Source organism: Gymnoscopelus microlampas (genome assembly GCF_963454915.1).
Source record: "Gymnoscopelus microlampas genome assembly, chromosome: 9".
Taxonomy (NCBI): domain Eukaryota; kingdom Metazoa; phylum Chordata; class Actinopteri; order Myctophiformes; family Myctophidae; genus Gymnoscopelus; species Gymnoscopelus microlampas.
In genome coordinates this window covers 34,781,336-34,803,852 of record NC_139946.1, presented here as the reverse complement: position 1 = coordinate 34,803,852, position 22,517 = coordinate 34,781,336, and the positions used below count along the sequence as shown (strand labels likewise).

The 22,517-nt window shown below is 39.3% G+C and overlaps 2 protein-coding genes across 2 annotated transcripts; one reads left to right on the top strand and one right to left on the bottom strand.

Moving 5' to 3' along the window:
- LOC311051268 (cornifelin homolog B-like) lies at nucleotides 1–2,897 on the top strand. The gene is made up of 4 exons (XM_084065774.1): nucleotides 1–120; nucleotides 681–760; nucleotides 928–1,115; nucleotides 1,744–2,897. The coding sequence occupies exons 2-4, from the start codon at nucleotides 697–699 to the stop codon at nucleotides 1,873–1,875; spliced, it is 384 nt and encodes a 127-aa protein (XP_083921900.1). The 5' UTR covers nucleotides 1–120; nucleotides 681–696; the 3' UTR covers nucleotides 1,876–2,897.
- A 9,886-nt stretch (nucleotides 2,898–12,783) lies between these two features.
- ttc4 (tetratricopeptide repeat domain 4) lies at nucleotides 12,784–21,827 on the bottom strand. The gene is made up of 10 exons (XM_084067171.1): nucleotides 21,526–21,827; nucleotides 20,889–21,009; nucleotides 20,138–20,299; nucleotides 19,314–19,391; nucleotides 18,282–18,406; nucleotides 17,062–17,148; nucleotides 15,894–16,138; nucleotides 15,300–15,384; nucleotides 14,214–14,296; nucleotides 12,784–14,021 (listed from the first exon to the last, which is right to left on the bottom strand). The coding sequence occupies exons 1-10, from the start codon at nucleotides 21,628–21,630 to the stop codon at nucleotides 13,922–13,924; spliced, it is 1,191 nt and encodes a 396-aa protein (XP_083923297.1). The 5' UTR covers nucleotides 21,631–21,827; the 3' UTR covers nucleotides 12,784–13,921.
- Between the last annotated feature and the right edge of the window lie 690 nt (nucleotides 21,828–22,517).

The following is a 22,517-nucleotide window of genomic DNA, read 5'->3' as shown; positions in this document are numbered from 1 at the left end:
ACAGTAAGTAGCTTACTGTGTGGTGCAACACACATGAGAAACATTCTCATGTGTGTTGTACTACAGGTACAACTACTCACTTCATTTTCTCCTCCCTCCTGGATGATACTCTGCTGCAAGGTAATCAACATCATATATTCTTCCGAAGTTTGGTTAAAAAAAAGGGGGAAAAGAAAAGAAAAAAAAAGAAATTGTAAAAGCTTCAGCTTGTAACTTTAGATAAATATAACTACATTATTCATCCTTTAAGGGTAACTGCATTTCCATGGCATGGCTATAGAAATATTATGCACTGTATACTATAAGTTACCATTAGATATACTCTTTCAGCCTGATACATAATCTGGTTTCCCTTGCTGTTTTTCCTGTGCTTTATTTCTTATTTGCATGAGTTATAATTAATTTGAAATAAAGAAATCTGTCTTTTGTACAAATGTGATTCAGCTTTCCACTCTTTCTGAGGAAAACTTATCAACAAAACAAAAACTGTTACAACATGTACTGATATAAGTTTGCAACATTATGCCACATGTAATGAAAAAGGCCATAACATGTTACAGACATAAGTCTCTTAAGCCTCTTGCTGTTCATGTATTCAAGCAAGATTAGGGTTTTATTTTCAACCAACGCTTCACTGTGTTTTCCTGCTGGATTCTGTCATTAATCAATTTTGTTTCCAGGTTGACTGTTTGCAAAATGGCAGAACATGCAGATCGCTGGAGCACCACTCTCTTTGACTGCTGTGGTGATGTGAAGACTTGTCAGTAATAATGCTAATATCAATACCAGCACTTTATATTTATTAGCAGTAATTCTTGCATTTTTCAAATATTCTGGACATAGGCCTGTCAAACAGATGTGTTGTTCAATGGAATTTTTTATTGGATTGGAATTCGCAATTGTGTCAAATTAAGATGTGTGTTTCAGGTTGTAATGGATTTTGGTGCTGTCCGTGCCTTGCCTGCGACACCACAGGAAAATTCGGACAACCTCATTGTCTCCCCTTACTGGACATCTGCAGCCCTGCTGTAGTATCAGGCTTTGGGATTCCTCTGTGTGCGCCTCCTGTTACATTGGCTCTTCGGGTTGCCATTCGACAGAAATACGGAATCAAGGTCTGGTGCACTATATTATATTGTGTAACCCTGCTGCTATTAGGGTAATAATAATAATGAATTGATAAATAACCATAAGAAACTGAGTTACGGAAATAGTTATACTTGCAACTTAAAGGTACGGTAAGTGACATATATATATATATATATATATATATATATTATTTATTTTTGTTAAAAAGGTTAAAGAACTATATTGTGATAGTAATCATTGCTACAGAGTGTTTGTTCGGTCACAGGGGTCTCTCCAGCTCTTTAGTAAACAGAATATAGTACATTTTCAGGTAGGTGACACATTTTAAGCCAATCAGGAGAGAGCACAGAAAAAGCATTTTCTGCTTAATAAAGAGCTGGAGAGATATTGAAGACTCCTTATATGGACAGGACACTCTATAGTAACGAGCACTATTAGAACATAGACCCATTTTGCAATTATTTGAATAATTGCAAATCACTTACCCTACCTTTAATTAAGAACTAATAATAAAACTTCTCTTGTCCCTTTGGGTTCTATAGTCATTATTTATTATACATACAGTATGTATTGAATTGATTACATTCAACAACACAATAAATTATAGAATATTTAAGGGCTCAAACAAGCTAAAATAACCTGTGGTTCCCATAGGGTTCTTTCTGCAAAGACATCATGACTTCCTGCTTCTGCGTGTGTTGCTCTTGGTGTCAGATGGCCCGTGAACTGAAACAACGCAAGAAGAACCCCACCGTCATCCAGACGGCCCCAACTAGGACAAAGTAACAGTGGTGCTTTATCCACCTGTTTCCTATGCTTTTCACTGTGTTCCACTTCCTGTCTTTTGATCCAATGAAATCCAATGAAACCGGTCAGATGACTAATGATATCCAATGAAATCCGACAGGAAGTGGAAAACACACAGCCAAGAAACAGGTGGATAGTATTGGTTCTCAAAGTGCCGCACTATGAGCTTGTAGATCTGCTATTTCTTGAAAAATCTCGAAAATGTGTGCAAATCTTTTTTTTTTAAGGCAAACATTTTGAACTCATATCTTTGCTTCTGGGGTTCCTGGCACAACATGTTTTCAGGTTGGGGTCCACGGCCAAACTCATATCAATTTGGGGGTCCTTGGCACAAAAAAGTTTGAGAACCAACCACTGCTTATATTCTCTGTCTGTAGTGCCCTGTTCTTAGATCTCAGTCTTGTTTGAATGTTGTTGTTATGTTGTATTTTTTATTATGATCTGGCTGCAAACCAATTTCCCGCAAGGGACAATAAAGCTAACCTTGAACCTTGAACTATAGGTATACAGTACCTGACTAGACTGTATGGGCTACGTATGGGTCACATGGCTCAAGAACCCTTGGTTCGCAAGGCTTCCTTTACTTACCAACTTACCTGACTGGCAATATTACACCTGTATGACATGCTTGCTTTTTGTGGGTGATGGTGGTAGTGAGGGGGTATGCATTTATAAATGTAATTGAATAATTGAAAACCGCCCAGGAGATGGTTTACATTTAAAGTTTAGGAAATGCATTATAATTATAAGATAATGTATCACTACAAGTGTGACAAGTTTTTTTGAGAAGGCCACAGTAGGGAGGGTGATTGTTGATTTAAGCAGTCGCACCTGCCCTTTGTGTCAAATGAATGACTCCTGAGCTGGGTGTGACTACTAAACACCAGGAAAAATCTACTGTTCTTTGTACCATGTTATTTCTGTGTGATTTTAACTACTCTATATATAACTGATGCATGGAAGGCAGCGCCACAGAAATAAAGTGAATGGGGGAAATCCTGCTCTTGTCTATTCCCTTCGTGCTACAGTTACCAATACATCTTAATTTCAGCTATATTCCATGGGTAGGGCTTTCTGAGACACTACAGTAACATTTCCAAATTGGCAGCTAAATCAAGGTCTTGAACATGCCTCAACATTAATTTATGAAATGAATGGGGTAAATACGGAGGGACTTTATGCTAAATCATGTAATCACTAGAAAGATTTAATTGCATTTTAAAACCATTCTTAAACTACAATATTGGACACATTAGTACATCTGTATTAGAAAGTAGACACGCATGACAAAGGCATGACGCATGGTGTACCTTAGTGAAAAATGGGCAGTTGGAGAGCTTCAAGGACCTCAGTGATAAATATGACTTAGGTACCTGCAACTAAGGGACTACTATATGAGGGAAATCCTCTGGCGAAGTGAATGGTGTGATCCAAATCATGATAAACATATACAAAGGAAAAGAGGTACGGATTATATCCGGAATATATCAAAAATCGATGATTAACAAACATACAACTGATTATAAAAGAAAAATGGGAAACTGAACTTAATATAGAAATTACAGAACATGATTGGATAAATATGTGGAGAGTCCATCAAACATCCACCAATTCACGGGTCTGGAGGGAGTTCTCTTGGAAAAACCTGACCGGGGGCCTATTTCACGAAAGCAGAATTAGGGGTTAAGCCTGGATTTAACACCTATATCCTGGCTTAATTTAGCCAGGATTAGCGATGAATCGGTTTCATGAAAGCTGAATTATCTTGCCAGATTAGTTTAGCCAGAGCACCCTGGATAAGTTTATCCATGACTCGATTTCACGAAAGAAAATGTACGCAATCCTACTTTAGTTACCATGGCAATTTAGCTGTGAAGTTAGCCTGGTAGGGACCAGGCTAACAGCCAAGCTTACTTAATCCAGTGCCTTGTTCTTTTCTACAGTTAATTCAACACATGTGTTTGTATATGGACTCGTTTTAATGACCCTGCATTCAAATAAAATGAAATAAATACAATACGATAATATAGCTGCAAGCAGTAACAAGCGGTTTCGAGGGAGAGGGAGAGAGATTGATTGATTATAAGGTCTACTAAACTGGGAGACTCATTAAGCACTGAGCGTGTTTAAGATGAGATCTTGTTTAAGATGAGATCCCCATGCACACAAATCATGATGACATATAAGAGACAGACAGATATACACACTACTATACAGAATGTCATACAATCAGCTTACAGGTTACTGGTATGAAGAGTAAAAAAAAGGTACAAGAGAGAGGGAGAGAGAGAGAGAGAGAGAGAGAGAGAGAGAGAGAGAGAGAGAGAAAGAGAGGCAGTTAGAGAGAGAGAGAGAGAGAGAGAGAGAGAGAGAGAGGCAGTGAGAGAGAGGCAGAGAGAGAGAGAGAGGCAGAGAGTTAGAGAGAGAGAGAGACAGACAGTTAGAGAGAAAGAGAGGCAGTTAGAGCGAGAGAGAGAGAGAGAGAGAGAGAGAGAGAGAGAGAGAGAGAGAGAGAGAGAGAGGCAGTTAGAGAGAAAGAGAGGCAGTTAGAGAGAGAGAGAGAGAGAGAGAGAGAGAAACAAATCCGCTTCCCCGGTTTGTCGGCATAGGTCCAAAGCTCAGGTGTAAAATGATTCGTGCAGATTGCTCAAAGATCCCAGGAGGAGATAGATTTTTACTGTCTTTCATATAATTCAAAATGGTGGGAAATCTAAGGGTCAGAGGTCAAAAGTCAGAGTATGAAAGTTGTTAGGCATGAGGAGACGCATGTGTGTATCGAAGTTTCATGGCTGTAGGTCAAACAGGGCATGAGTTGTACCTGTTCAAAGTTGGCATTTTCAATTGAGTGCTACAGCGCCACCCTTTGGCCAATGGTTGTGAGTTTCGGGTCTTGGCCGTTTGGCATAGCCCTCTACCATATTGCAGAATTTCGTAAAAAGCGTATGCACGGTTGGGCCAGAACTGAAAAAACGGCGGAAGAACATGAAAGTGTAGAGGCTTCAAGCCTTACAGGCCTCGAAACCTTAATAATCAATTTAATTATATTACTGAAATAGAGTGTGACTATGAATCATAATTGTTTCACAATGACTCATGTGATATTTTATTTTCACTCTGTTAACACTATAGTTCATATTGTTGTTAGATGTTTGATAATATATTACAGATTTTCTTTTATATTATAAAAAATGTCTGGCAGACTGACAGACCCTCTTCACTGTACAATGTAAGTCAATGCGGAGCATATTTTAAATTATCAATTTCTAGTCAATGGAGAAATTATTTTTGATTTCTTGTCCACCTTTGGAGTTACATCATGATGGCAAGGTAACTACACAATCCAAACCTCCTATACCAAAGTGGTCTTGCCCTTTAAGCAGTAAATCTGATCACAAACCAATGAGTTTCCCCACACTTATTAAATTCTTGCGAAATCAAAGATCTACAAGCCCGAAAAAAGTGCCTTTTTTTTACCCCTGTTACAGCCGCCGGGACCCCCGTTACCACCGACCCCGTTACCGACACCGGGACCCCCGTTATACCGCCGCCCCCGTTACCGCCACCGGGAGCCCCGTTGACGGCACTGCAGATATATAAATAGGTGGATTCCATGTAATCTCTACATTGCATGCATACCTGCCAACCTCAGACCGTGGCTATAAAAGGCTGCCGGTTGACATCAGTGGAGAGCTGTGAGTGGAGAGACAGACACCACCATGCCAAGGGTGCTGTACCATTTATCCATATATGTCATTGGTGATGAATAAATACACCTACAGGTTAAACCCTACTCCTGGCCTCTGTACTGCTTCCAACCGCGAGTCGGGCATTCTCACACTAGCATACCTGCCAACCTCAGACTGTCCGATAACAGGAGATTTTTTTAATTTTCATTTGTAATAAAATGTCACTGACATCACAAGTTATTCTTCATTTTATGTATGGTATGGTCCAGTATATTATTAATTCATATCAGTCACTGTATTCCAGTGGGGCAAGGCATACTGTAAGTCTTAAACAAAATATATAAAATATAACCCTAAGCTTCAACAGTGGGATAAAATCAATATGGTAACGTCTTATGCAAATGAGCCATGCGGTAAACAAATCGCTAGTGCAGTCTGAATCTGTTATGACCTCATGGATGAACTTCAACTTGGTGTTTGCACTTACTCCATTTGTGATCTGTTCATTCATCTACATAAAGTGTGCACACACACTCCCTGGATGCCAATTCAGAACCTCTGCCCCAACATTTTCACATGGGCCTGTTATAGCGCCACCAGGAGGCCGCTTTTTGCAAAACAATTTTTTGACAGTACTCCCACAGATTTTGTCCAAACATCACGCAAATCGCTACTAGGGGTGTCACGATTCACTTACCTCACGATTCGATTCAAAATCGATTCCTAGGGTGCCGATTCGATTAAAATTGCGATTCTGCGATTAATTGATATTCGATTCGATTCTGCGATTTATTGCGATTTTCTAGGGTGCCGATTCGATTAAAATTGCGATTCTGCGATTTATTGCGATTTTCTAGGGTGCCGATTCGATTAAAATTGCGATTCTGCGATTAATTGATATTCGATTCTGCGATTTATTGCGATTTTCTACCCCAAATCACTTCAATGCAGCCAGATCATGTCAGGCAGTCTTTCTGACATTGATTTCAGACAAATTGCCAGTGAAAAAGGTACTAACTTATAAAAAAAAAAATTACAAAAAAAAAATCGATTTTTATATTTTGATTCGATTTTTAAAATCGTGGCATTAAGAATCGCGATTTATTCATGAATCGATTTTTTTTGACAGGCCTAATCGCTACACAGTATCCCTATAGTCACTAAACGAAACAGGTCTTTCAAGTTTTTCATATTCCATCCTGATTGGCTAAAAATGGCTTCCACAGTTTGCAGGAGTGCTCTGTTTTGAACAAAATGCCTCAAATCATGAACACAGCATGCAATTTCTGTGAAATTGTGCACACACATTCCCACTATGCCGAGGAAGAAATGCCACTTGATTTGTTTTTAAATCAGCCTCATGGTGGCGCTATAACAGGCCGATTTGTGTTTTTACCTATAACTGCACCGATCTGTGTAAAACTTTGTATGCGCACTCCCTAGACGCCAAGGAAAAACCTTTGCCCTGCAAAGGCCAACTTATGTAAAACATAACACAAACATAACACTTTTTTTATATTACTCCTTCCCATTTTATCCAAATTTCACGCAAACCGGTACACATGATCTCTATAGTCAAGTGATCAAGACGGACTGTTTGATTTTTCATATTCCATCCTGGTTGGCTAAGATTCACATCTAAAGTTTGCTGTAGTGGCTTGTTTGAACAAAATGCCGCAAATCATGAACGCAGCGTCCGAATGCGGTCAAACTTTGCACGCACATTCACACCATGTTGAGGAACAAATGCCACCCTTTTTAAACATTGGCCCGTTATAGCACCACCAGCAGGTCTAATTTAGCAAAACACATTTTTGGAACACATCAGCTTTTAATTCCAGAGCCACAAACCAACATTCACTGAACATGTTTCACTGCCACACCGGGCCCCAACATGACAGCAACAGAGCTATTGTACATCTTGAACCACATCAGCACATGACACGAACAGCATCAAACATGAACAGCATACAACATAAACATCATACAACACAAACTGCAGCAGCAGCAGCAGCATTCAGCAAAGGAAAAAGAAAAATTAGGTGTCACAATTATTACATAATCACCTGATCGCAAGTATTTCAGATAATCGCAATACTTTTTCGGAAAATCGACAATCATTTCCATGTTGAAAAATGTTCATATGTTTTCAAACATTTTCAAAAATAGTGGAAATAGCAGACTGCTATTCCCACTCATGTTTTTTTTTAAGTATAAAGTTATTGAGTTATGCTAGTTATTTGTCATATCTGACCCGTGCACCTTTTGTTTCCCGTTATAGCACCACCAGCAGGTCTAATTTAGCAAAACACATTTTTGGAACACATCAGCTTTCAATTCCAGAGCCACAAACCAACATTCACTGAACATGTTTCACTGCCACACCGGGCCCCAACATGACAGCAACAGAGCTATTGTACATCTTGAACCACATCAGCACATGACACGAACAGCATCAAACACAAACAGCATACAACATAAACATCATACAACACAAACTGCAACTGCAGCAGCAGCAGCAGCAGCAGCATTCAGCAAAGGAAAAGGAACAATTAGGTGTCACAATTATTACATAATTACCTGATTTTAAGTATTTCAGATAATCGCAATACTTTTTCGGATAATCGACATAATCATTTCAATGTTGAAAAATGTTCATATGTTTTCAAACATTTTCAAAAATAGTGGAAATAGCAGACTGCTATTCCCACTCATGTTTTTTTTAAAGTATAAAGTTATTGAGTTATGCAAGTTATTTGTCATATCTGACCCGTGCACCTTTTGTTTACGAAGACAGACATATTTTTATTAATAATGTTACAATGTTCAGTGTACGATGCAATAATTAATTAATTCGGCCTAGTTAATCGCAATTATTTGAGCGACAATTAATCGTCAAGTAAAATGTCATAATCGTGACAGCCCTAAAGAGGTTCCTACTTTGAGTCGTCTTCATCAGCCGTCTTCAGGGGAAACCACCGAGAAGGACAAGGTCTTCGTCCGTTCGACCGTGCGGACCAAGTCTTCGGAGGAATCCCCCATGCAGACAAACCCATGGATTGAGAGATCTCCAGGTCTCGATCTCTAGGGCAGGGCATCCTCGGATGAGCCTTCCAGGGGGCGTCTCCCATCATCTCCATCCTCCATACATCTGGTCAGCTTCACCAGTACTTTACATCTCCATCCTCCGTACATCTGGTTGGCTTCACCAGTAGGTGGATGGTCTGGGAGGGTGTTAAACTGTAGGTGAGAACCTCAGTCTTCTGGGCATTTACGTATGTGTGTGGGGGTGTATGGGTGGGTGGGTGTGTGTGTGGGGTGTGTTTGTGTGTGTGTGTGTGTGTGTGTGTGTGTGTGTGTGTGTGTGTGTGTGTGTGTGTGTGTGTGTGTGTGTGTGTGTGTGTTTATACAATAACTAAAAAAAGAGACCCTCCTCCACTGATGGCTTGTCTTCATAGTCCAGGCTTATAATGAAGAGGGGGGGGGGGGTGTCCCCTGCAACACCTCTGCCAGCCTTGAGTATCAGAAAGAAAGAAAGAAAGAAAGAAAGATTAATTCAAGTAACCGAGAGCCACGTATACGTATACATATACTGTATCCTGTCACAACATACTTAGTTTAGTATACGTATACTGTCACAACATGCAGCCTAGTATACGTATACTGTATCCTGTCATAACTGCATAACATACACAGCCTAGTATATGTATACTGTATCCTGTCACAGCATACACAGCCTAGTATACGTAGAGCTTGTATATCGGCTATTTTCACAATGTTTGCCTCTTTTTCTTACGTAATATTTGACCATTTGGCCAATTTAGTATTAAAAGTCATAATTGTACTTTATAAATGTGCAAATACCCTGTATACACTTATAGGGCATAGCAGTGGCGGCCATTTTGTGGTGTCACTGATAGAAAACCCATTAATGTTTCCCATGGAGATTTCCGAAAATATTTTTTATAAATGATGTTAATTAAGCCTTTAAGACCTGGAACGCATCTGTGTAATTTTTTGATTTGAGCTAAATTTAAGCATTATTTAACACTTTGGCTATTCAAAAATAGCCGATATACAAGCTCATAGCGCGGCACTACGAGCATGTAGATCTGCTACTTTTTTATTTTTTTAGGTTTTTGCAAACCTTTAATATATATATTTAAAGCGAACATTTGTAACTGAAATATTTGCTTCTGGGGGTCCGCGGCCAAATACATATTATTTTAGGGGTCCTTGACATGAAAATGTTTGAGAACCACTGATATAGAAACCACTGATATTGTGAGTTTGTAGATTGGCTATTTTCAAATAGCCTAAATATAGGCTAGGGCTCAAGTGGTATGTTTTGTAATAATAATCCAAATCTACAAAAAACTAGTAACTGAAAAGTTTTCAAATAATTGTAGTGGAGTAAAATATTTGTCTCTTGGACGGAGTGGAGTAGAAGTAAAAGTATTGAACATGTAAAATACTCCAGTAAAGTAAAAGCTCCTCAAAATTGTACAGTAGCCTACTTGAGTACTAGCCCTGAAACATGACTGTCATTCCATGACAGTCATGGTGCCAGTTGCCCCTGGGTTTTCGCGGATTTCTTTTTGTTTAGATTGCCAACTCTCACATGTACATAAACGTTCAGATTTCAAATATAAAGTGCTTACCACAGAGCCACGGATGTTACCTCGCGATGCGGACCACATTAAGCACCCTTATCTCCCGTATTGTTCAATAAAAAGCATTTTAATCCGATCGCCGGCCATTTTCTCCAAATTTTCTCCGATACTTTCAACCATGCGACACCTAATGGTTGGGAGGTGTATTGCACTCTGATACATTAAAAAAAAAAAAACTGAAAAAAGGAAATGGCCGGCGACGGGCTTAAAATGCTTTTTATTGAACAATACGGGAGATACGGGTACTTAATGTGGTCCGCATCGCGAGGTAACATCCGTGGCTCTGTGGTAAGCACTTTATATTTGAAATCTGAACGTTTATGTACATGTGAGAGTTGGCAATCTAAACAAAAAGAAATCCGCGAAAACCCAGGGGCAACTGGCACCATGACGCTTGTGTATACAAGCGTCATGTGAACCATGGCTACTTGAGTACATGCACTTAGTTACTTTACACCACTGACTAGGCCTGCAAACACAGTACATATACAACAATACAACATATTCACTTCACATCACACAACACAACACTGCTTCATCCTGACTAGTTTTTGCTTTACCAAGTAAAATAAAAGTGAAATTAAACACGCAAATTCCATCAATTCTTTTAATGCTAATTATTAGCATTAAAGGAAGTCACCTGCAGAAACTCACCTCGTTTGTCAGATGGAGAAAATGTCTTGTCACAAGTGTTTTAGCAGCTGTCACCACTCTGGTAAACAATGACAACTCTACACAACTTTCATGTGGAGTAAAGTTGCATTATGAGTTGTTTATTTTGCTCTTTTACTTCCAAAGTTTGCAGAGCTTGTAACAAACTGTGTGTGTGTGTGTGTGTGTGGGGGGGGGGGGGGGGGGGGGGGGGGGGGGCGGGGCTGACAATTGGAGGACTTATAAAGCCCGCCCCTCCCTCCCTGCTTCCTAGGGCGTTGGTTCTCAAAGTGGGGTCCGGGGACCCCCAGGGGTACTTGAGGGGGTTCCAGGGGGTCCCCAGCTAAATGATGGATAGGAACCAAATGGACCCTTATGGGTCTGTAACTCAGAGAGTGTACAAATGGAACCAAATGGACCCTCGGCCTAACGGGTCCATTTGGTTCCATTTGTACACTCTCATAGTTAAATTAACATTGATTTTACTATATAAATTGGGGTCCCGGGAATAGAAATGCCATTAAATGGGGGTCCGCAGCCTAATGTCATGTCAAACTGGCATGTCAAACTGGGGGTCCTTGATATTAACATTTTTACGGCTAGAGCCGTCAACATCTTCTCTTATGGGGGTCCCTGGCATATCTTTTCAAATGGGGGTCCGCGGGCTACTAAGTGTCAATTTGGGGGTCCTTGACATGAAAAAGTTTGAGAACTACTGTCCTGGGGAGTGTGGAGCGAAGGAAAATAAAAGCCTGGAGATCGAGGCTACTGATTTACTGACTACACCTCACAGTATCCTTATCTCATCTGCATAGATTAAAGCTAGTTTAAATCTCACGTCTGAAAATGTCCTAATGTGCGATTTGTGAAACCGTGTTAAAGGATCCCCCGATTCCTAAACAATGAATACAATATGTAAAATTAGGATGCTTTAGTAATATTGTTCCTGCTGTTCTACATACTGCCAACCATGTGAAGAAATCACAGATTCAGGCTTTAACCTTTTGCTTTTATATGAAATATCCGAGACGATTAAGATATTATGGAAGATGCTTCTGAACATGTTGCTAGTTTGACCACTTCAAATGCTCTAATCTTACAATAACCGAAAATAGCCTTCGCAGACGCAGACGCATTGAGAGCTTGTAGATCGGCTATTTTTGTTGCGCAACATGCTTCCATAGAAGACGTGCTGGCTTCTATGGAATCCAAATGACTGAAATCAGTCTTGGCGACTGAGAACTTTAATCCATGCATCTGTTCAGTTATGCCATCCATTTATATCGTAGTTGATTATGTTAGGTTAATTCTTTAATAAACATGTTATTGATTTTACACCAGATGTTCCTTCCCTTATTTGTCATGGATTTGAGCCAGCCATGACACTGGGGACACCCTGCCCCCCTAGATTCGTAATTTATCTGTGCCAGATTACATTATCTGCCATATGTGTTTCTTCAAAACACACTAGGGTCATGTGATCAAGATGTATGAGTCAGACCCCATTCCGATTGCCTATGACTGGCTTCCAAAGGGCCCTGGGTAGGCAACCCGAGCCTGGCGGAGACCTGTGCTCTGAGGAGCACACTTTTCTAGTTTAATTCTCCTTTCGTGTAAAAGGCCCCGGGTTCTTTATAACACCAAAAAATATGAGTAAACAGTTAAGTAAACAAGTTCAATGCTGGAGAGAATGTGGAGAAGTAAATGTAGAGTAGACCATTCACATGTTTTCTGGAAATGTAATAAAATTGATTTTTTTTTGGGAAAATGCTACACAAACAACTCCAGGAGATATTGGGTTGTGAGGTACCTATGGAAAGTAAGGTTCTATATTTATGTAACTTAGAGGCAGGGAAGATACAGATGGAAGACAGGTATTTGGTTAAGATTTTATTGGCAGCAGGGAAGCTATCACGAGGAAATGGGGACAGATTGATATTCCAACACAAGGACAATGGGAAGAGCTGATGGAGGAAATTTATGTTATGGAAAAAATGACACATCGTCTGAGACTCCAGGAAACACAAATGGAAAACTCTAACGGAGACTGAGGGTGTGAGAGAGACATCCGATACAAAAAATAATAATAAAAAAGTAATTATGAAGTGTCATTGTAGCAGGAGGATACATATCTGAACAGTTGTCGGTTTCAAAATGTTATTTTTTTTTGTAGTTTTTTTGTTTGTTTTCTTATTGGGTAGTATGAAGTTGTGTTTTTAAAAAATCTGGTTGGTGGGGTTTCGTGGTGCCTGTGTGATTGGCATTGATGTGTCCTTGTCACCAGGCCAACTTGTTATTGATCCCGTAAGATTGATAAAAATAACTGACACGGATGTTTAATAATAATGAACCGTGTTCCACACAATATAAGACATTTCTGCAATATTCACCAACAGATTGGTCATGAAAAGAGAGGTCATATTAGCAGTAAGCGCAATTCTACTGCTAAGGTCTACTAAGCAATAGGGCCTATTTCAACCACCTTATGAGCCACAACTCTATTGAAGATCCTCAGGGAGGACTACAAAGTCTACTTAAAATAACTGCCTTTGACGCCCAGCCATCCATGACTTAAGTACTTATGGACAAAAGTGTAATCTTTATGTTCACTAACCGTGTTATCTATGTCAGTGTTATCTTTAAAACCTTTCTGGAAACACATTTTCCAGTCAAGTACAGTATGTATATAATGTCTTGCTAACCACTTTATTCTATGTATCCATTATTTTGTGTCCATGTTATTAATTCATGTCTTGGGCTTTATTGCTAATTTTACAAGCTTTTATTTATGTGATTACTATTACAACTATTTTTAAAAGTGCAATACAAATAAAGGTGTTGCCTATATTCATTAGAATCATCATTGTGACATTACTTAACATGCATGATGAATATGTTTTGCAGTTATACATTTTTACTTTTACTTTGGAAAAGTCATTGACAACACAATGAGTAATCCCACGATACCAAAACAGGTCTTCCCACTTGGCTTTTTTTGATGTCTGAGGAATGTAGTTACAACCTCTTTACGGTCTGTCCTGTTAAAAACTGTTTGCAGAATGATGACCCTTTCACCAGTACAATGAAGCTGGGCGTGCCCACCTTGACAAAACACCTGTCAGAGGAACAAAAAGGAGAAGACATAACTTTGAGTTTAGTTTTGATGTTAGTCAATATAGCAGGACATCTGACTATTTACACATCTTACACATCTTTACACAAGTTCAGTCTGGGTTTCCACATGACCAAGGCCAGGGGATTGTCCCCAGCATACCATGTAAGATGACTAAATGACAACATGAAATACCTTTTGTGCTGCAGTGCTCTCAAAAGTGACACCTCAGGGTCAACTTGGTACAACGTCTGCTTCTCAAAGTCTTCAAAGAAAAGCTAGGGAGTGGCAAGAAATAAAGCACTTAACACATTGACTTCCAGAGTTTATTCATAATGTACTCACCCCTGTGTCAGCGATTTGCGTGTTTTTTGTTATTTTGTTATTTTGTAATTTTTCATTCAAATAGATTGTCTGGCTGCGGTTTTAAACACATTCGACAGATCGACCACCAGAGAGCAGCAGATTGACACCCCATCACTCGCTCGACCCCCCCCCCCAAACAGGCTCAAACAGTCCATACGTCATAACCGGATGTGACGTTTTCGCAGATCGGCGATCGGCCTTCAGTTCGATGTGATACACGACGACGATGACTGTTCGTCATCCGGACTAAAGAAAATAGAACTAGAGCTCTCCGTTAGTTTTTTATACCGTGTGAAAAAACGTGTTTTTCCCTATTCTCGACTAAAATGCCTAAAAAATGCTTTCCGAGAACCGGAAACGGAATCTGCGTCATGAATCCGGACCCCGGTGAGTGTGATGTAAACACAAAACGAAACTGATGATGAAAAATTCACAGAACACCGCAATCACAGATTAAACAATGAAAATTCCAAAGAACGCATATATGCGTTCTTCAGAATTGCGGCAATCAAGCGATGGATTTGAAAAACGCATATATGCGATCTAGGCAATCAATGTGTTAACACATCGACTGCCAAGGTAAAAAAGATGAAAAGATGAAATTACGTCATCTAAAACATTTTCGCCCCGTCCGCTACAATGTTATCAGATTTATAAAAATACATTTATCTCTGATTTCTTTTCCCAGATTGCGTTTTTGGTGAAAACAGGCTATATTCAACTGCCGATAACTACAGAACGGACGATCGTGGTTACAATGTTTTTTTTCTGGTGGAAAGAAGAGACTCGTATTTTGTTCCCAAATTCTGGATTAAGCCCAAAAGACCTGAACCGCTGGAACCTGCCATCTATCTGTTATGCCATGTAGTTGACCAATTACAGTTTTTATATATATCTCAGTTGAAAGATACAAACCTCTAGGCTTTGTGGGACGTATTTCTGGTCTGTGTCCCAAGGTGGAAGTTCCTCTCCAAACATAACTGCCAGGTGATCATAGAAACTAATAGAAGAGCAGATTATTAGATTAGGTACTTATGCCTTCATTTTCATAGGTCATTGCAATTCAATTTGCCTGGAAAGAAAATCATCACTTCATCCGTTGAGCTATTTTGTCAACTCCACAGTTGCACCACAAATGAATACAGAAATAACTGTCCGCCTTGCAATTATTTACAGTAAGCTGTAACAAAACAAAACAAAACAAAAAGGCATGGGTTTCCGAGGCTAGCAAAATCCTGGCGGGAGCAAAAGAAGCATACCAAAAGGGCAGTCTTAAGTCAAATTTAAGTTGAAGATTAATTGTCACACAAATAATTGTGATTCACGATTTAATTGTGACACGTTGTAAGCTTGTACATCTGCTATTTCTGCTATCTTTGGAAAAAGTTTGAAAATGTATGAACATATTTCAACATGGAAATGCTTGTGACGATTATGCAAAAATAATTGCGATTATCTCAAATAATTGCGATTAAGCTATTATGTAATAATTGTGACAGGCCTACACACCAAGAGTTTTCACAGAAGGCTGAGACGAAGTCACTCTGCTGGTGTTCTGGGTAGAGGAAAAGCACAGGCCAGCGCAGGACGCCCTGCTCATCTAGGTTCACCTGTACCCCTGTGGCCTCCTGGGAGCTGAGGCCATCCAGAGTCAGCTTTGCCATGGCCCCCATGGGGCCCCTGTCCGCATCCTCACCGTCTGAGTCATGCTTATGCTGCTTGGTACCCTGGAGGAGCAGCTTGATACCTCGCTCCTACATGAATCAGATAAAGAAAAAAGTCCCATAATGACACAAAAAAGTGCTGTGTAAGATTTCATTTACATTACATAAAACAGATCTGAGAAAGTACCGGGGTCAAAGTCTGACTCAGCAGCCCTATTATTCGGACTTCGGAGGGGATTATTTTTCTCAGTGAGATGTGTAATGGAAAATGTGCTGTCATTTCAACCAGACAGTTTTGCATTTCGAGCCAAGAGTGTGTTGGAGATACACACAGAATGGAAGATAACAAAATATGATGTAATACTGATAGATGTAATACTGGTTAAAAATGTTATAAATTCCAACTCATCTGAGCCAACACGTTTCACTATCATTCTGTAAAATCAGAGCACCTCAGAGTTCGTTTGTATACAGTAAATGGTCAAAACACAGTGGGTGACACCATAGCCGATCAAGGTGGATTCACCATAAAGACTGAAATTACCTCAGTGTACCCACACTAAAGAAATTAATCCTGTTCCATTAGGGCAAAACATTTAATAAAAAAAATCTCTTTAAGGAGTAGTTCACCCCAAAAATTACGCATTTTCTATCGATTACACACTCCATGAAGCCTGAATTAATGGATTTCTTTTTGTTTTTGTCGCATTCAGTCAATCATTTGATGACTGGCGGAGGCACAAATTACCTGCATTTGTGTCTCCTACCGGAGAGACCACCGCTCATCAAATTATTGACTTGCGACAAAAAAAACAAAAAACATCCATGAATTCAAGGCTTCATGGGGTGTGTAATCGATAGAAAATAAGTACTTTTTGGGGGGTGAACCACTCCTTTAAATTAGCAAAGCAGACTCCACCGATCAACAGAAGAAAATTAAAAGGATATTTATTACATGACTTGGATTTATCTTTATTAACATTGGTTAATAACAAAGGTTCTCAGGTTCTCACCTTTATAGCACTCAACAGAGCCTCTGTGTAAACCTGATCCTTCTTTCCTATCGCTTTGGCCTTCCTGGCATCTCTCTCTTTGGTTCTCTGGAAAACAAAGTTGGCTTAATTGATTTAAATACCTCATTAGATTTACGAGCTGGATTCTCCGTTGTGGTCTTTATAGTACCACCGAAAAGGAGCACATAACTTGTGATAAGCTGCAACCAGCTCTTCATTTGCACTTGAACGTTTTGGACGTATAGAGCGTGCCAACATGTCGTCACCACGGGGGGTGTGGCATTGGGCGTGGCATTGGGCAATGTTAAGTCAACCTGGTTTTTACCCCTCAAAGATGTCCACCACTACCAAAAGACACTTGTTGACGCCCCCTTCAGGATTTTTGGCACGCTATATAGACCGACTGACTGGCTCATATACTTACTAGCATGGACGCAGCAAAAAAAACAAAAAAACTAGTGACCATCTTGTGATGGGATCACATGACACCAATTAGAGATCTACAGTGTCACAAAATGTCGTGATGTAACGCGTTGTAGAGAGTTTGAATAGAGTTTTTGCTATTGAATAGAGTTGAATAGAGTTTTTGCTATTTTTGTGCAACACCGTTTCCATTGTACGGCAAACTATAAAATAGTCCTTTGTATTCGATTATAAGAAATCTATAAAAAAAAATCAATTCAATAATTATATTTAAATCAGTCGATACAGAGTACCGTATAATAAAAAACTAATCTAGGACAGTGGTTCTCAAAGTGGGGTCCAGGGACTCTCAGGGTTCCTTGAGGGGGTTCCAAATGGACCCTTACAGGTCTGTAACTCTCAGAGTTATGGCAGACCTTGAAATGTAACATTGTGAGAACCACTGATCTGGGATAAACACAAATACAAATATATACATAAAACAGTAGGGCAACATCAACTGAAGCATTCAAAATAATTGATTACTATAAATGACATATGATCATGTGATAAATGATGGTGGTATGGGAGAATGGCACAGACTGGCATACGCACCGTCAAGTAGGTTCACAATCACAAAATATTCAGACTTTAGCATTAATAATGAGAAGGTTATACACAGCAATAGGGAATATACATATAATTTATGTGGTTTGTTAAATTCTCATGAAAAACTATATTACAAGATCCCAACAACTCTACTGTAAACCTATGAGGTGACAACAAAGCTGATTCTGATGCATTGTTGGCGGCAATACCTTCTGTTTGTCCGCTGCCGTCCTTATCTCCCGCAGAGTCTTGTCAGTGGGATGGGCCTCCAGCCCAGCGTCACACCACTGGATGGCCTCTGAAAAGCTCCGTAGCTCCATGCAACACTGGGCACCTGTGGAAACAGAATACCGTTAGCCTCATAGCATAATTGCCTAGCTCACTTGTTGGTCTAATTGGCATTTTTGCCTAGCACTACTCTCCTAACACTGCTGCATCACTGTGCCTTATTGCCTATGTCCTAAGCCAATCAGAATGCTTGTTACATTCCAAAAGGACTTAGGCAGAAATGAATTTTGAATGTAATAAGCATTCTGATAGGCTGAGAACATTGGCAATAAGGCAGGATGACTCAGCAGTGTTAGAAGTAGAGAATTAAAACAAATGTTTTTGTCTCTTCTGAAAACCTTAAAAATATGAGGCCAACGATATGCTCAATACTTATAGAAGCACTTCACCCATTTTCAACCTCATCTTCATATAATTGGTCCTCACTAATGCTCATTAGAAGATTGCACCATTTCTGTCTACTGGGTATGTATGTGTCTCAGGAGGGCTGTTACGTGGAGTTTGTAGACAGTTCAGAAACCTGTCTACCCATGAAGCAGCCTGTCTCTTCCTGGAAAGTTAGCGTGCTGAAATAGATAGCCATTGTTCTTCCTTTAATTAAAAATCTTGAAATTACCCAAACTGCACACCGATTATGTCACTGGTCAGTAACGGCCTTAGCTATGTTCCACCCGTTTAAATTGAAATGGGCCCCGCCCTCGGGGGGGCCCCCAACTGACCGTCAGCCCTCCTCTGAGACACAGAGAAGAAATAGTATCATCTTATAAAAAGCATTAGTCAGAACCAATAAAGATAGGCAGAAAATGGGTGAATTGGTCCTTTAATAATGAGACGTTCTACTATTAATAACCAAGAACTACGTTTTCTTGTGATAAAGGTAAGAATGGATAATGAGCACTTCTTGATTAAATATTCCACTCTATGAGCCGAGCTGGCCTTATACTTTCACAAACCTCTGATTAACGCTTTGAGGTGGTCTGGTTTGATCTTCTTTGCAGAGGTTGCATCATTCAGCGCAGAGCGCATATTACCTGTAGGACAAAATATGAACAGCAAATAGGAATGTTATAGGGGTAAGATGGATAATCACAAATAATGCATACATGTATTAATCACTGAGGGCAGCTGTGGGAGTATATTTAGTTAGTGCTAGGGCTGTCACGATTAAAAATGTAAGTTATATTATCAACAAATAATTACGATTAACAAATTAATTGTGTGTTTGGCCATTGAACATTGGAACATATGAAGCCTTTTAAGCTTCGAATCAAAAATTGCACAGGGCAGACATGAAAAATAACTTACAAAGAAATTATTGACATATTCAATAATTTTATACGTGTAAAAATAGCAGAAATATTTGATCTACAAGCTTACAACACGTCACGAAGTGAAGAGAAGAATAAAAGAAAAAGCCGAAATAGCAGATCTACTGTACAAGCTTACAACGCGTCATGAAGTGACATGTTGTAAGCTTGTAGATTTGCCATTTCTGCTTTTTTTTATATATTTGAAAAGGTGTGAACATTTTCAACATGGAAACGATTATGACGATTATGCCAAAATAATTGCGATTATCTCAAATAATTGCGATTATCTCAAATAATTGCGATTAGACGATTATGTAATAATTGTGACAGGCCTAGTTTAGTGCCCACTATGACATTAAAACACAACATATTTGGCCCGCTCACATTTTTTATCCCTGATGTAGTGATGATGCACATGATGCCTTGCAGCTTTATACAAACAGGTGCAGGTAGGATAAATGCCCTACCTATACGAAAGTGTGCTGCAGCCCTGTTGGTGAGAAGGACGGTGTTGATGTCTTGGTCGGCGCACTTCTTCTTCAAACCTGCTGTGTAGGACACTATTGCCTTTTTGTAGTTCTTCTCTTTGAAATAGTCATTCCCTTCATCTTTGAGACACACTGCATGCTCTGAGGAAATGTAAAGCAAATGAACGTTTGAACAAATAATACAGTTTCACATCAGGGGTCATCACCATGCTGGCTTGTGGTGGACATTTTTGTTAGAATTGTATTTTTGCCACAGACATACAAATGAGCGCACAATAATATTACCAGAAACAAATAGACCCGTAGGGTCCATTTGGTTTCATTGGTACACTCTCAGAGTTATGGGGGTCCCTGAAAAGTCTAAAAGGTCTTTACCCGTGGACTCCTGATGTGCCATAGTGTAATAGTAAATGTCATACATATTCTGAGGAAAACGTGGAGACTGGCATTCAGTAATTGGGTCTTATGATCAAAATAAGAACATTATAATGTCATGTAAAAACAAAATCTAACATTTGCCACGGACAAGGACAGGTTTTTGGACACATTTGTCTTTGTACGGACATATTGATAAACATAACCACTGTTTCACATAAAATAAAATAAAATGTAGGACTTATGGTAACTCACTTACAAAAGCCTTCAAATGTGTTTCCAGTATGTCCATGCATGCAGCAAGGTTCACAGTACAAATGTTAAAAGTTTATATGCTTTGGGAGATCCATCGTACCTTCTGGGGATTTATTATCATCATCATGGATAAGAGACTGAATACAAGCCAAGTCGGGGTGTGTTGTAGGGTCAATCTCTTCAGGGGCTGTTTTCATGAACATGGGCACTTTATCAAACTCCTGGAAAATACAAAGTGCAGTTAAAGCGCAGTTTAACATTCAACTTAGACAAGCAATATGCGGCAGTATTATGTTGAGTTGTTGATTCAGTGGTGTAAAGTAAATAAATGTACTCAAATACTGTGCTTAAGTACAATTTTGAGGTACTCTTTAGTTAACTGAAGCATTTCCAATGTTCAGTGCTTTCACTTTCACTCCAGTACATCTCAGAGGCAATTTTGTTTCGATTAATTGAGTACAAAGGACCCCAATGGAAACAAGCCATAGTGCTTTCTTGGGTTGAAAATCCTCTTAACAGACCTTGTATTGAACTGTACTTCCCTGTGCTTGTCTTTGCAAACTACAAAAACATACATTACCCACTTCAGCCCCTACAGTGTATATACATTTCGGCCATCTTGCAGATCTGCTATTTTCAAAGGATGTTTTATACATGTGTAATGTATAGATGTAATGTATGTATGTAATATAAGTATTAATGTAGAAGTACTATTCCATCACTGTTTAAAACGTTACCTCTTCCCAGTTGCTCTCGCTGAAGGCATTCTGGTATTTTTCCTTCTTGAATTTCTCCATGAATTCATCCATGTCATCGTCGCTGTCATGCTGCTGTGATGCCATTTTAGACCAAATCTACCTTGTCTGTATAATCAAACTATTGTCTTTCAGTTCTGTCAGATAGCCTAAGACTGTGTGAAGCCGCTCAGCAACAATAACATACCACTGTAATGTAGCTTAATGTGTTAATCTGTCTTGTTTACATCATAGTCATGGTTTTACATCAGGGCTGAGTTAAAATTGCATGTGAATCAGACTGTGCTGCGTGTAAATGCAGCCGTGTGGAAACCGAGTGCGGATACAATAGTTCCCCCTCAGCCTGGCTGCCTGGGATCTAACAGAACCATTTGGGATATAGTCGCTTTGCAGGTGTTCTGAGTGATCCGGTCTGCAGTGGTGGAATAAGTACTCAGATATTCATATTTTACTTAAGTAAAAGTATCAATACAACATTGTCAAAGTACTCTGTTACAGGTAAAACAAATATTTAATTCAAAATTCACTTGCGTAAAAGTGCAAAAGTATTGGTATAAAAATGTACTTAAAGTACCAAAAGTAAAAGTACTCATCGTGCAGAACGTCCCATTTCACAAGTTTTCAAATGTATAAAATGTATACAAATCTTTTCACAATGCGCATTGTGACGCTTTGTGACGCGTTGTGAGCTTGAATATCTGCTATTTTCAAAAGATTTGTACATTTTGAAGTACTTTTTCCACCACTATAAACTATCATAAATACAATTTTAGCTATACTATCACACCCAGCCCAGGGACGCCAGGGTTAATCGTAGAGGTATAATATAACGGGGTTAATGTGTTAATGATGATCAGTTGTAACAGTGACTGCCCACATCAGTGGTACAACTGGTAGTTTGTTGAACTACCACTAGAGGGAGCCAAAGTCTGAAGCTCCAATGAGAAAACTGAGATTCACTAAATCCAGTACAA

Bases quoted from the DNA above. Each gene is read 5' to 3' on its own strand.
- LOC311051268 (XM_084065774.1), top strand. From the start codon at position 697: ATGGCAGAACATGCAGATCGCTGGAGCACCACTCTCTTTGACTGCTGT. The intron at 761-927 runs GTCAGTAATAAT...TGTGTGTTTCAG, and splicing joins CTGTGGTGATGTGAAGACTT to GTTGTAATGGATTTTGGTGC. The intron at 1,116-1,743 runs GTCTGGTGCACT...TGGTTCCCATAG, and splicing joins GACAGAAATACGGAATCAAG to GGTTCTTTCTGCAAAGACAT.
- ttc4 (XM_084067171.1), bottom strand. From the start codon at position 21,630: ATGGCATCACAGCAGCATGACAGCGACGATGACATGGATGAATTCATG. The intron at 15,385-15,893 runs GTGTGTAGGCCT...CTCTTCTATTAG, and splicing joins GCCTTCTGTGAAAACTCTTG to TTTCTATGATCACCTGGCAG. The intron at 14,297-15,299 runs GTTTGTATCTTT...GCCACTCCCTAG, and splicing joins ACGTCCCACAAAGCCTAGAG to CTTTTCTTTGAAGACTTTGA.